Source organism: Rousettus aegyptiacus, unplaced genomic scaffold (assembly GCF_014176215.1).
Source record: "Rousettus aegyptiacus isolate mRouAeg1 unplaced genomic scaffold, mRouAeg1.p scaffold_m13_p_1, whole genome shotgun sequence".
NCBI classification, from domain to species: Eukaryota; Metazoa; Chordata; class Mammalia; order Chiroptera; family Pteropodidae; genus Rousettus; species Rousettus aegyptiacus.
The window spans coordinates 127,682,543-127,695,080 of record NW_023416284.1 but is presented as its reverse complement, the minus strand read 5'-3'; the positions used below and the strand labels follow the sequence as shown (position 1 = coordinate 127,695,080).

General features: G+C 37.4%; 1 protein-coding gene across 1 annotated transcript in view; it reads left to right on the top strand.

Moving 5' to 3' along the window:
• Positions 1–12,309, top strand: part of TBX18 (T-box transcription factor 18) — a 28,677-nt gene extending 16,368 nt beyond the window's left edge. The window contains exons 6-8 of the mRNA XM_016158110.2: positions 1,881–1,945; positions 7,696–7,790; positions 9,341–12,309. Of these exons, the coding sequence (XP_016013596.1) occupies positions 1,881–1,945; positions 7,696–7,790; positions 9,341–10,065 (885 nt within the window). The 3' untranslated portion in view covers positions 10,066–12,309. The remainder of the gene's footprint in view (positions 1–1,880; positions 1,946–7,695; positions 7,791–9,340) is intronic.
• The last annotated feature ends 229 nt before the right edge of the window (positions 12,310–12,538 follow it).

Sequence of the window (12,538 nt, the reverse complement as noted above, 5' to 3'; positions counted from 1 at the left end):
GCGGTCCCAGCCCAGTTCTACCACCAAGTAACTTTATGGCCACAGGAAACTTAAGTCTCAGTTTAAAAGAAAACATAAAGTTGGGATAATAACTATGTATAAGTTCCTATGAGAATTAAATGCAATATGCATAAAACTCTCAGTATAGCATATATGGTATGTACTCAATATATGTGATGTTAGCAATAAAAAATACTGATAACAGTAATTGTGCCGTATCTCCGTTTAGGCAAATAACTATTATATTAATCTGTACTCTTTTTTAAAATGCTATTTTAAATGAATATTTAAATTATTTAACCTCGTTTAAAGATTAAGGGAATAGAGAGTTGAACTATAATGAATTATAAAGAATTTCTTCAATGAGTGACAGACATTGTAAATCAATTAGCAGACCCTCACATTATATCATTTATAATGTAATTTTATCCACGTATCATATGGAACACATGTATTTCAGGTTTTAAATGGCTAATTGGAGGAGGCTGAGAGCATGCATAGGACAATTTAGTGGGATTGCAGGAGACTTTGCAAAGATGCCTTTCTTTGCCTCAGTCTTATCTAACAGTGTTTGTCCTCAGCCAAAATGGTACAATCAGAAGCATGTTCATTAACTTTGTAGATTCCCCTAAACCAAGGGACGTAGGAAACAAAGCATGATGTGCTTCTTAGAAAATAGGCTGTAGGTCCATATGATTTCGCTCATATGTGGGATATAAAACAAAAAGCAACAAACGAAAGAACAAACAACAAAACCCCTCATAGACACAGACAATAGTATGGTGGCTACCAGAGGGAAAGGAGAGAGATGGAGAGATAGATAAGGGTAAAGGGGGTCAAATATATGGCAATGGAAGGAGACTTGGCTTTGGGTGGTGAGCACACACTGCAGTCTACAGATGATGTATTATAGAATTGTACACTTGAAACTTCTATAATCTTCTTAACCAATGTCACCCGAATAAACTTATTAAAAAAAAAAGAAAGAAGACAGACTGTAAATTCTTCAGGGAAAAGTAGAGATCTGGTAAGAAATAAATAGGATTATTATTTATTAATGTTAATTTCAATATGATAAAACTAAAAACAATTCTTTTTAATGGAGACAAGGAAAAAATTTTCCTGCAAATATTGAAGTTCCCTGGGGGCAAAAAGCTCTGGTTATAAATCAACAAATTAGAACTGTAGTGAAAATGAAAACATTATTTATTTCTAATACATGTGTAAGATTTAATCTTATTACAGGCTTCTAGTAGTGTTTACCTCTGGTTAGACTCCACAGATAAAAGAAGAAAGAGTAAATTTTTCAGATGAGAGCCATAAAGATAGTTCAGAAACAAAGAAAAATATAAAGGCAGAACATTTAAAGGAGTGTATGTTATCTAATTCTGAAAAAGAAAAGAACAGGTCGGAGCTTAACAACATTCAAAGATGTAAATAGCTGTTAAATAGAAATGGCACTTTAGCTATTTCCCATCACAACTATTAAAAGAGAAACAGGATTAAACCATGTCACTGAGTTAAAGGGAAGATACTGAGTTCAGAGAGATTGTCAAACAAGGGGCAAGTTATCAACAGACCATTCAGAATCTCTTTAGGGATATTAAAAGCAAAAGGCACTTTATTTATTTACAGAGCTTGAGTAGCTGTGGGGGAATATCTTTTTCATAGCAGGTGAATGCCTAGATGATTTTTGTATTTTTCTTCTAGCTTTGTTGCTAAAATAATAAAATAACCTGGGAAATGAGAGAGGAACACAATAGAACCCTCTGAAACTTAATTTTGGAATTACTTATAGTTTTTGCATCATTTCCGTTTTTAATAACCTTACTTGGCATTTATAATAAGATTTGATGTGATTTTCTTTTTCTACTCTGCAGATTACTCGCCTGAAAATAGATAGGAACCCATTTGCCAAAGGCTTCCGAGACTCTGGGCGTAACAGGTAAGTAAGTCTTAATGAAGAACATTCTGGCTGTGATAACATATTTGATTTTTTTATTGTGAGTTTTTTATTACAAAATAAACAGTTAAATTTCCTGACATGGTTTTGAAATAATCTCTGACGAAGATTTAAATTTGTTAATAACATCAAACCTGGGTTGTAATTTATCTTTGGATGTAACCTTGTGGCCTGCTTATTCTTAAGGTGAACTCTGATGAGTGATGCTGGGGTGAATGGACGTTCTTAGGGTGTACAGTGCATGCCACCTCTGAAGGAACCTTGAGGAAGCCTGCCTTTACAGGCCCAGGGGTTTCAATATCCTAAGTCAGTATCCTCTCTGCATCTGCTCTGGGTTTAGAATTTGATGTGTCCAACTATCTACTGATTCTGTCTTCGGATATGACGGGGTCTCTCGTTCCCTCAGATTTCTAACTAGAATGTGAAACTACTCCCCATTGCCAAGAGAGCTGATGTTCTTTAGTTTCCAAATTTGTCTTGGCTCTGCTGACAGCCACACACTTGTTTATTTTTTCTGTGTCGTGTTTTATGGTGTTTGTACTAAGTGGGAGAGCTACAATAATGAATTCCACTTTATTACTTTTATCAAAAAGCAGATCACCCTAGTCTGTGTGCCAAGAGTTTTTGAATTTATTGATATGATTCTATTCCAATACAGTTCGGTGCAACATTTTCTAAAATAACTGTTGATAGTAGTAGAGAGTAATAACAGACTAACGTTCTCCAGATGCCGTTTCAGGGTAAGGCTTTGACTTAAATGTTTTTGAAAGCATTTTGTTTTTAAAAAGAAGCATTTGAGAATTTTTTATTACTTTACTCCAGAAATTATTTTAATACTCCTTGAAAATTTAGTATTGATAGACTGCGTCTACATGAAGTAAATATCCCCAATTATTTTATTTTAGGGACAATTTCATTTAAAATTGTAGAAAGAAAACAATCAGGTAGTAGTCGAGATTTTTAGTTTTTTTCAGCTAATTAATTGAGCAAGGTAGGGGTAGATGGAAACCTTTCCTTAGAATACACTCAAGTGCTTGCAGAGACTTGATTTCATTTTCCTATGCAATGGTGTTGTTTAAACACCATTCAATGTGAGGACTAAAATGCAACTAAAAAACTTTGCGAGTAAGCTTTAACTTGGTGTAAGTAGGTTGATAAGACTAAAAACGAGACTTCCCTCTGAAATTCTTCACTCCGTGGAAAGATTTACATACATTCCTACTTTACATTGTCTGTTGCATTGAAATTACTCTGTCTTTTTAGACGTCTGTTTCAATGTGGAGAAAAAACCTTGCTTGGCTTTTGTTATGTTACATTAGCTCCTGGTTAACTTTGCTTTTCGAAAGAGTTTCAGAAAGTCAAATAATTTAGTAACTGCGATGGTCACAGGCTACAGAATGAGCCTCTGGGAAGACTTCTCCTTTTCTACCTAGACAAATATTTGGAAGCTTCTTGTGGTTTTGATTATAGTGGAATAGTATTTATCCATGTAAGAGTCTTTCGTTAATTTCAGTTTGTCATTTTTTTTTAAGCCGAGACTACATTTATTAAAACTTGCCGAAACTCCAGGAAGGCAGCACTTGAGGCTTGGCGAGTATACAGCTGGGAACTATGTCCAAACTCTCCCTTAGGATTGCCCTGGCAAAGACATCACTGCTGTTGACACTGGGGTATCATACTGCTTGTACACTGTCAGTTCATTTCTGAAGCAATAAATTTAAAATTAAAAATAATTTTAAAGGCATGTTTTGGATAGATAATAATAGAGAATAAACCTACAAGTAGAAGTGAGATGATAAGATGCATATGACAAGTTTTCAGGGAGAATTCAAGATATATCAGCACAATGAAAAGGCATTTGGTTTTTTAAATTTGGTTAGTGAAAAAAATCAATAGCTGTGGTGAAAGTAAACTACTAAGTCTCATAAGGTCTAAATGCTGGGTTTGATATGAATATTTTCCTTCCTTTTGCCTGGTACTTACTTCTATTTCTTTTCTGACTCTAGAATTTTTAGAGTTTCTAATGACTATATAGAAAATAATGAATTATGTTTTACCACTTTTTAAATTTTTCTAAAACTTAAAATTTTAATTTTGCTTTAAATATTTAAATATCTGTGTATAGGAAAAACATGTTGAGCCTATATGTAACTTTCTTGTTAGTGAAATGAATAGTTTTATTTGTCTTCTCAATGCAATTATTTCTTTTGCTTCTCATACATAAGCTTTTCAGTGCTCATTTTGGAATCCCAAAGATCTGTAAATTAATAATCCCCACTTAAAAATATCTGATATTAACATTTTTCATTGATAAATGCGAAAGACACTTATCTGGTGAAGAGAGACTGATCAACTTTAAGATGAAAGATTTCTAATTTATGTATTGTTTTACATTTAAAAAGGGGGTGCCTAATTCATATGAAAGACTTGGAATGGTGCATTGGTGTTAAGAGCTTGGGGGGAGAGGTGATATTTTTGATATATTAGTTGAGGAGAAAAGCCCATGAGCAAAAGTTTAATATACTTCTTTAATACCTCTGGTTCTGTTGTGCTGTTGTTATTGCTTTTTAATACAAATTCTGTTTTTATTTTTTCCCACACATGAAATAAACAAATTAGGCAGGACAAGAAATAAACATGGACTTGTGATTTTTTTAAACTTTTATAAAACAATTTGCTTTAATTAAAAATTATCCCTTCCTGGCTATTTATGGTTCTATTGCCTATTTTATAGAAATCAGTAGCTTCAGCCCTTAAAAGCTCTCCTGCAAGACATTTGCTACGTGAAAGAGAATTTATGTGCTGAGAATAGTTTCATTCTTCAGTTAGGCCTTAGGTTTGACCCTATAAAATTTTTTACTCAGGAAGGTACAAAAATTTCTTCTCTTTAAATACTTCAGGAAAAACATAACCATTTTACTAAATAAACTTGGCCATTTGATAGCATAAATTAGGGTGGTGATAAAATGTGGAAATTGTTCAAAGGCATCTTGTATAAATTATCGCCTTGGCTACACTCCTGCAGGAGGTGCCTTTTATCTTTTTTTTTTTTTTTTTTTTTTTTTTAACTAGACGGGAAAAGTCTCCATTACTGGAGAAAATGAAGGCTTTAAAAAAAAGTCCAGATTCAGCTAATAAATATTTTATAACTGTTTCCTGCAAAATATCTGAAATCCTTTTTGGAACTTGCAGTGTGAAACAGCAGCCTCAAGAAAAATATCAATAGCTCCAAATCAGATCACTTGTAGCTATATGACCTTCAGAGCATCTCTTTAAAGCTTAATGTTCTGTGTTTGGGATGATCAGTAACTTCTCCCCAAGAATTTAGTCTCTTTATTTGTAGTCGAAGCATAATAAAGTTTACACTGCTAAAGCAAGTAATGAAATAATGCTCATCTCTTTAGTTAATAAATTTCTAAGTCCAGCGGCTGCTCATTAATTATCTCTCAGTAAATTTCCCTTGCGACTACTCCTGACCACTTTAAATATCTTTAATATTTAAAACTAATATTACTAAAACTTATCTGTGTGATAATAAGCAGTTTTATAGAAAACTGTGTCCTGACATTCTTTAGCATTTAAAAAAGCTTGTTTCTAGAAAGTCATACAAATTTAGTATTAGTACAAGCTAAATACAGAGTAATCAGCTAAACAGCACCTAGCATTCATTAGTTGAATATTAAATGCAATCTGCAGGCTACATGGGGTTTGGGGACTGACTGGGCGGTCAGACTCCTCCTCAATTAATACTTTAATGTGCATAAAATATTACTGAGTAGAGTGATCTTGAATTTGGCTTGTGGTCAGCCACAGATATGATGTCTGGTTTGGGAAAAATCACTTAACGGCAAACAACTTTAGAGCTAGGGGAGGATTTAGATAGAGCTTTTGTATTCTAATTCTCACTTTGCGGGAAACTGAAGTCCAAGTTGGTTAAAGCATTTACTTAAGGTCACAAAGTGGGTTTTGGTGAGTTGTGCTCACAATTCAGTTCTCCTGACCCTCAATCTGTGTCCTTACCACTAAAAAGTCCTCCTTCTGTGGCACGCTGATTCCACCTGAAGCCAGGTTCTGCCCTTCACTCTCAGTGCAGCCCAGGTAAAGCACATACAGGTCCACTTTGTGCCCTGCTCTCCCCTTTGGCAGCCTCAGAAACATCTGTGTGGGGCTGGTGACGGCTCTTTGACGTGCTCCCAGGGCGGCACTTCTCTGAACCTGTGACTTCAGAAATGAGCCAGGTCCATGTGCGGACACATGAGGATGGTTCATGTATACAAGCCTGTGCATGTCCCACACTACCCATCTGCACACACACAGCTGTCTCTTATCACTAGGATGGGGTTGTCATGCTCCTTATGGAGTCATGATAGAAATTGACGGATTAACGGAGTCTGTATTCTGAACACTGAAGAAGGATACTCAGTGTGTAAAACCTTAGAACAGAACGACAGGTGGTGTGAGATGGTTTGATGCACACATCACTTACCACTGGTATCTAGAGAGCTTTCATCATGTTGTGTAGGTGGTGTGACTCAGGGGATGTCCTTCAGTCTTAGTTCGTAGTTCATGACTTAGGGATGCAGGGAATCCAGAGGTAGCACATTGAGTGTAAACTATCTTCAATGTCTGCGTTAAATACGGATTATCTGTATTAAATAAAACTATATCTAACAATCACAAGAGATGTCTGAGTATTGTTTGTCACTCAGGAAGCAGCCATCTCCTATAATGGAGCTAGCTATATGTTTCATGAGAAACACAATGTTATCTAGGTTAACAAATTGTTTAGGGCTGAGGTGGTTGAAAGGAAGGGTGATGAGAACTTATGAATGGGCTAGTTGTGTGGCGGGCCTCGTTTCCAGAACCTAGAAAACTTAGTTATCTGATGTAAGGAGTGGAAAACTCAGAATCACTTATGGTAGGAGATACATTTATTTATGTATGTATTTAGAGGAGTAGCCCTTGTTTTAAAATATGCATATTTCATGAAAATAGTCCATAACCAGTTTATCTTGTCTCTTTAAATACATATCCATTAAGTGTATTTAGGGACTTGAAAATAATGTTTGATGGTAATGCCAGCTCCGTACACCTTCCACCCGGTGAGTGTGCCTTCCTGCGGTCTTCCTGCACACAGTGCCAGCCCTCAGACCCCCTGTTGCTGGAGGGAGAGCCCACCTTGGCCACCCTGGAGATTGTGCCCCCAAGAGAGAAATCAGTTTTCTTTGGATGAATCCTCTTCTCAGCTGGCTGCCAAGGCACCAAATGATGGACAGAAATGCTTCTTAGAAAAGAGCTGGCTTTACAGGGCACGCTTTTGTGACAGAGGCTTCCTTACCAGAGGGAGAAGGAACATAACGTGTAGAGAGAGTGGGTCTCGGATCACAGCAGAGTCTTGGACTCATGTCAACTGAGATGGCCAGCTCTTCATCTAAGTGTCTTAGCCCGAAGGGGCAGTTTTTTATCCTCCAAGATTGGCTTAATTTCCTGAGAATGTTAAGAGGACTTCTTGGGTGTTTTTCATCCTCTTGTGCTCCTGGTGACAGAATGATAGCTCATCTCTGAAGCATTTCTTTCTGCCAGTGCCAAGTTCCTAACCTGCCAATGTTGGGGCAGGGGGGACACTGTCAACATTACAGGTGTTTTTCTGAGCCACTTATTACTCAGGAAAGCCCCAGTGCTCCTAACCAGGCTTCTTTTATCCACCCCCTCATCCCGATCCTTCCATTTAGAATGGGTCTGGAAGCGCTTGTGGAATCGTATGCATTCTGGAGACCTTCACTACGGACTCTCACCTTTGAAGATATTCCTGGAATTCCCAAACAAGGTAAATCACAGTCTCCAGGTCATGTAAACAGCCAGTTCCAGCCTACAAGCTCAGGTACTGAAAAGTGCGCAAGTCATTATTTACCTCTACAGCGGCGACCTCGTCACCAGTATCCTCTGATTACGAGACCCCTCATTTTTCTATGTGATATGGGGATGGGCCAGAAAAAATAGCTGTTGTGGTCTTAGATGAAGTCTTCAATGTTTTAGACTGTTTATATATTTCATGGCCATTACCTCACCCTTAAATCTCTTATTAAATTAGAGGTGGACTAGTGGGTTCTGGTGCTAGCTACACTTTAAGAGAAACTGCCAATGCCTGTTGCAGTTCACCTTTTCTTGCCAGCTTCTTTCTTCTCTTCTTTCAGCAAACTTGCCTCTAGTCAGGATTCTCCTGTTGTATTTTTGATGAGAGGGTCAGGCCCACTTAGGCAGACTTCCCCGGGCTCACCTCTGAGTATCTGCCCGAAGCCCAGGGCTGGTGTTTTGTCAGAGGGAGCTGCACGGAAAGGGATGACACTTCCTTCTCTGCTTGATGTAGGTAGGACTCAGCCCACTCCTGCACTCAGACTGTTTGCAGCTGATCCTGCCCAGCTCCCCAGTGAGAATTTAGTGTGCTGGGTTTTAGATAATTATCATTGGCGAGATTGGGCTTTTAGATTATTCTGGGAAGCTATATACAACACTGTCGCTAGAGCAATGAAGGTTTTACAACCTATCCAGCCCATTGGAATTCTCCTCTCCCCCTAAGTTCTGTCAAGTTTGCAAACATTAATCCGTTAGCAAATCCAGAGAGGGGAGTCAGCCACCATCACAGTCATTGGTTGGACGCAGGGTTAACCATCTTCCCTGTTTCACAGGACTATTTGTTGCCTAGAGCTCTGCTCTTCTGTTAGTACACCAACCTGTTTTCTGGTTGGAAATTGAATTTCTAAAGTTCTAGACTATTGTCTATCGCAATAGCCACGCCCTGTGTAATATAGCAACTGAAATACACAAGCTTTCAGTGGGCAACTGCAGGCATGTTGAAGGTAGGATATGCTTTTGACCAGTTCGGCTCTTTCCTTGGAGTTCCTTCTTTTTTCTTGCCAGTAAATATACTGATCCAGAGCAAACTCTGCTGAAACAAAAGGTAAAAGCAGAAGGAAATAGGCAAACTAGATACAGAGTAAGATGAAATTTTTATTTTATAAAGTTACTAGGAAAGTCAGTATTTATTATATTTATTATAGTACATGAGAAAACTTTGAGAAAGCTAATTGAGAAAGAAAATGTGAACATTCTGTGTGGTTAATGTCCTAATATATCTGCAATTTAAAAAATACACGATTCTCTGGGAGGGAGAATTTGCTTTGAAAATATTGAGAGAATCTGTGTTTAAAATATTCTATCTGAATTCATTTAAGTAATTCTTTTAGAGCTGACACCATCTCCTTTTCATCTTTGTAGCACCCCTTGTAACAACAAGGAGTGTCCGGCTCCTGTTTACAAAACCGAATGGAAAAGATGGTTGTGGAGTCATTGCTCTTTACATTTCGCCTTCTTTTGTAGGAAATACAAGTTCCTCCACCTTACTCCAAGGTTCTGGGAATGGCGTTCCTGCCACCCACCCTCATCTTTTGTCTGGCTCCCCTTGCTCCTCTCCTGCCTTTCACCTGGGGCCCAACACCAGCCAGCTGTGTAGTCTGGCCCCGGCTGACTACTCTGCCTGCGCCCGGTCGGGCCTCACCCTCAACCGATACAGCACATCCTTGGCGGAGACCTACAACAGGCTCACCAACCAGACCAGCGAGACCTTTGCCCCGCCCAGGACTCCCTCCTATGTGGGCGTGAGTAGCACTGCCTCCGTGAACATGTCCATGGGTGGTGCTGATGGGGACACCTTCAGCTGCCCGCAGACCAGCCTGTCCATGCAGATCTCGGGGATGTCCCCGCAGCTCCAGTACATCATGCCTTCACCCTCCAGCAATGCCTTTGCTGCTAACCAGACCCATCAGGGTTCCTATAACACTTTCAGGTTACACAGCCCCTGTGCCTTGTATGGATATAACTTCTCCACATCCCCCAAACTGGCTGCCAGTCCTGAGAAAATTGTTTCTTCCCAAGGAAGTTTCTTGGGGTCCTCACCGAGTGGGACCATGACCGATCGGCAGATGTTGCCCCCTGTGGAAGGAGTGCACCTGCTTAGCAGTGGGGGTCAGCAGAGTTTCTTTGACTCCAGGACCCTAGGAAGCTTAACTCTGTCATCATCTCAAGTGTCTGCACATATGGTTTGATGAAGTCTTTAAGTTAACCTACATTTGAATCGATCTAATGTATTTTCTTTCTTTGTTCTCTTTTTCTTTTTCTTTTTTTGAAAGCAGTATGAAAAGAAACTATCAGTAGCTTGTAAAATGTACATATAATAGAAAACTAAGGCTCATTGAGTTTTTTGACTTTCTCATGGTGAGATTGTAATTATGTATTCTATATATGTATACTGTATATAGCATGTGGAGTTTTGAAGCCTAAAAGCCAAATCCTCCCTCTGCTTTTTCCCCTGGTTCATCCAGTTGCACAGAGTATTGGCATAAATGTAGTGTGTTTAACCAAAGTTCTCGGACTCTTTTAAAAACCAAAGAGCAAACTTGGCAATGATACTAAGTAGACTAAGTCTTATAACGATTTATCAGAAAAATGCTCTATACAGTTTCATACTTGAGTGTGGATAACCAGCAGTAACCAGTACAAAGTCTTATGATTTCTGTTGTTCTTGAGCACAGTGTGAGAACCTAAAACACATAAGCCAGTTGAAGTCTTAGTATTAGTTTTGAGGTATTATAATCATGAAGGATTAATTTTTGTGTTCCTCTTTGCTTTTCTTTATCACAGATATTAGATGACCTTGCTTTTGCAAAAATCTATAACCCATAATAATTATTTTTTTATTTTTTATTTTTTTTTTTTACTTTTCATTGGGCATATAAAAAGTATTTATTCATCTGCAGAGAATAAATTTCTAGTATTTTGGATGTTTTGCTCATTTTATTTAGTTCATTACATAGACCATTAAGGAATGTTCCATAAACATTTTTAAATTCTAATTTTCACTAGGGAAAGAAAACATGATATGAGTGGAATGGCAAAAAGAAAATAAATCCACCTCAAATTCTTTGATTCCAAGAGAAATATCTCTTTCTAAATCAAGAGGAATAATATTGTTCCTTAGGTTATCCCTTAGGTTTTTATAGTGTGCTCTTTCATTCAGGCTATTTTTTCCATCTTGCTTTGAGATTCCTGACTCATGGTTTATAAGTAAGGAAGAAGGTATTTATGCTACTTATTTATGTCTCCTAACGCCTACAAATTGAAACCTCTGCTCTCCTTAACCTTGTCCCTCTGTCTGAGTCTTTCCCCAAACAGATAAGAGTCTGGGCCTTTAGGTGTTAAATAACACTGTAAGGAATTTCAGGGGGTTATCTCCAGCAATCTGTCTTTCAGGGGTTGTAGTGCAAAGGCCAAAGCCTGTTACTATAAGGGCCCTCAAGGACTAAGGAGGAAGATACTAATTATGATAAAGGAGCTATAAAACTTTTAACCTCAACAGCATTTTTAACCTCGAAACTGGAAAAATAAAAACAGCATTAAGTTTTTAAAAAATCCCTAAAATAATGAATATGTGGTTTAAGATTTAAAAACACATTATGAGATGAATAAGAAAGGCTAAGAATGCATGGTGAGGAACATTACCATATGCCTGTTGAAAAACTAAAACAATGTGTTTGTCCATTGACTCATTACATTATATATTTGCCTAGCTAAAGCAGCATGATTGCCTTTCAGTGCTAAACAGAGTTGCTTTAACTCATAATACTTTAGATGGGGAAAGAGTGTGGTTCCCAATTTGCTTCTTTACTTTAAAACAGCAGGCTCTTAAGCTATTTGGGGGTTTACTATTTGAACAGTATTTGCACAGAAGGTGATTCCGTTTATAGATGTTGGTAAGTTTCTTCAAGCATTCTCACGGTTTATCAAATTTGCTTTGATTTTTAAATTTAAGATTACTATGAAGGGACATGAAATATTTCCAATAGGTAGATCTGTATAAGGTATTTGTGTATGGTATTAATAGCTGGACAAAGATCTGGGGAAAGTTCTCATGAGTACATCCCAGCCTTATTGCTTGGTATAATTCAAGGGCAGCCAAGGAGTTTTCAGTCTTCAGGAAACATGGAAGTAAAGATCTATACCTGTACGTATTAAGAACAGTATTTTCCTTTTTGCTATTGGTGCTTTGAGATGACACTACAATAATAGTTGAATTTTTTTATTAACCTTTTTTTTTTTAATTTAGCAATATTGTACAAATGCTGTTTCCTTTAGGTTATACTGTAAATATTAATCACCATGTCACTTCGAAGACTAGGCTTTTATCATTATATTAAATGACATACATGCATTGATAATTATAATTACATATCTGTATTTTATTAAAAAAGTACTTAAGAAATTATATATTAAAGTGTGTTACTAAACCCTTTTATGACTTTGGAGGGTAATTATTTAAAGTGTCTATAAATGTTGTTCCAAGAATAAGTACACAGATGAATACCCTAAACATAAATTTTGTAGCTTTTGATTACAAAGCATGGAGAAATGGGCCTGGTATTCATTTTTCATGTATTAAGTATAATTTCTTGGTGCCTTGACCATGTCATTGAAGGTGAAGCCCTGACAAATGTTCAACACATGAAACTTCAGCTGTGAGAA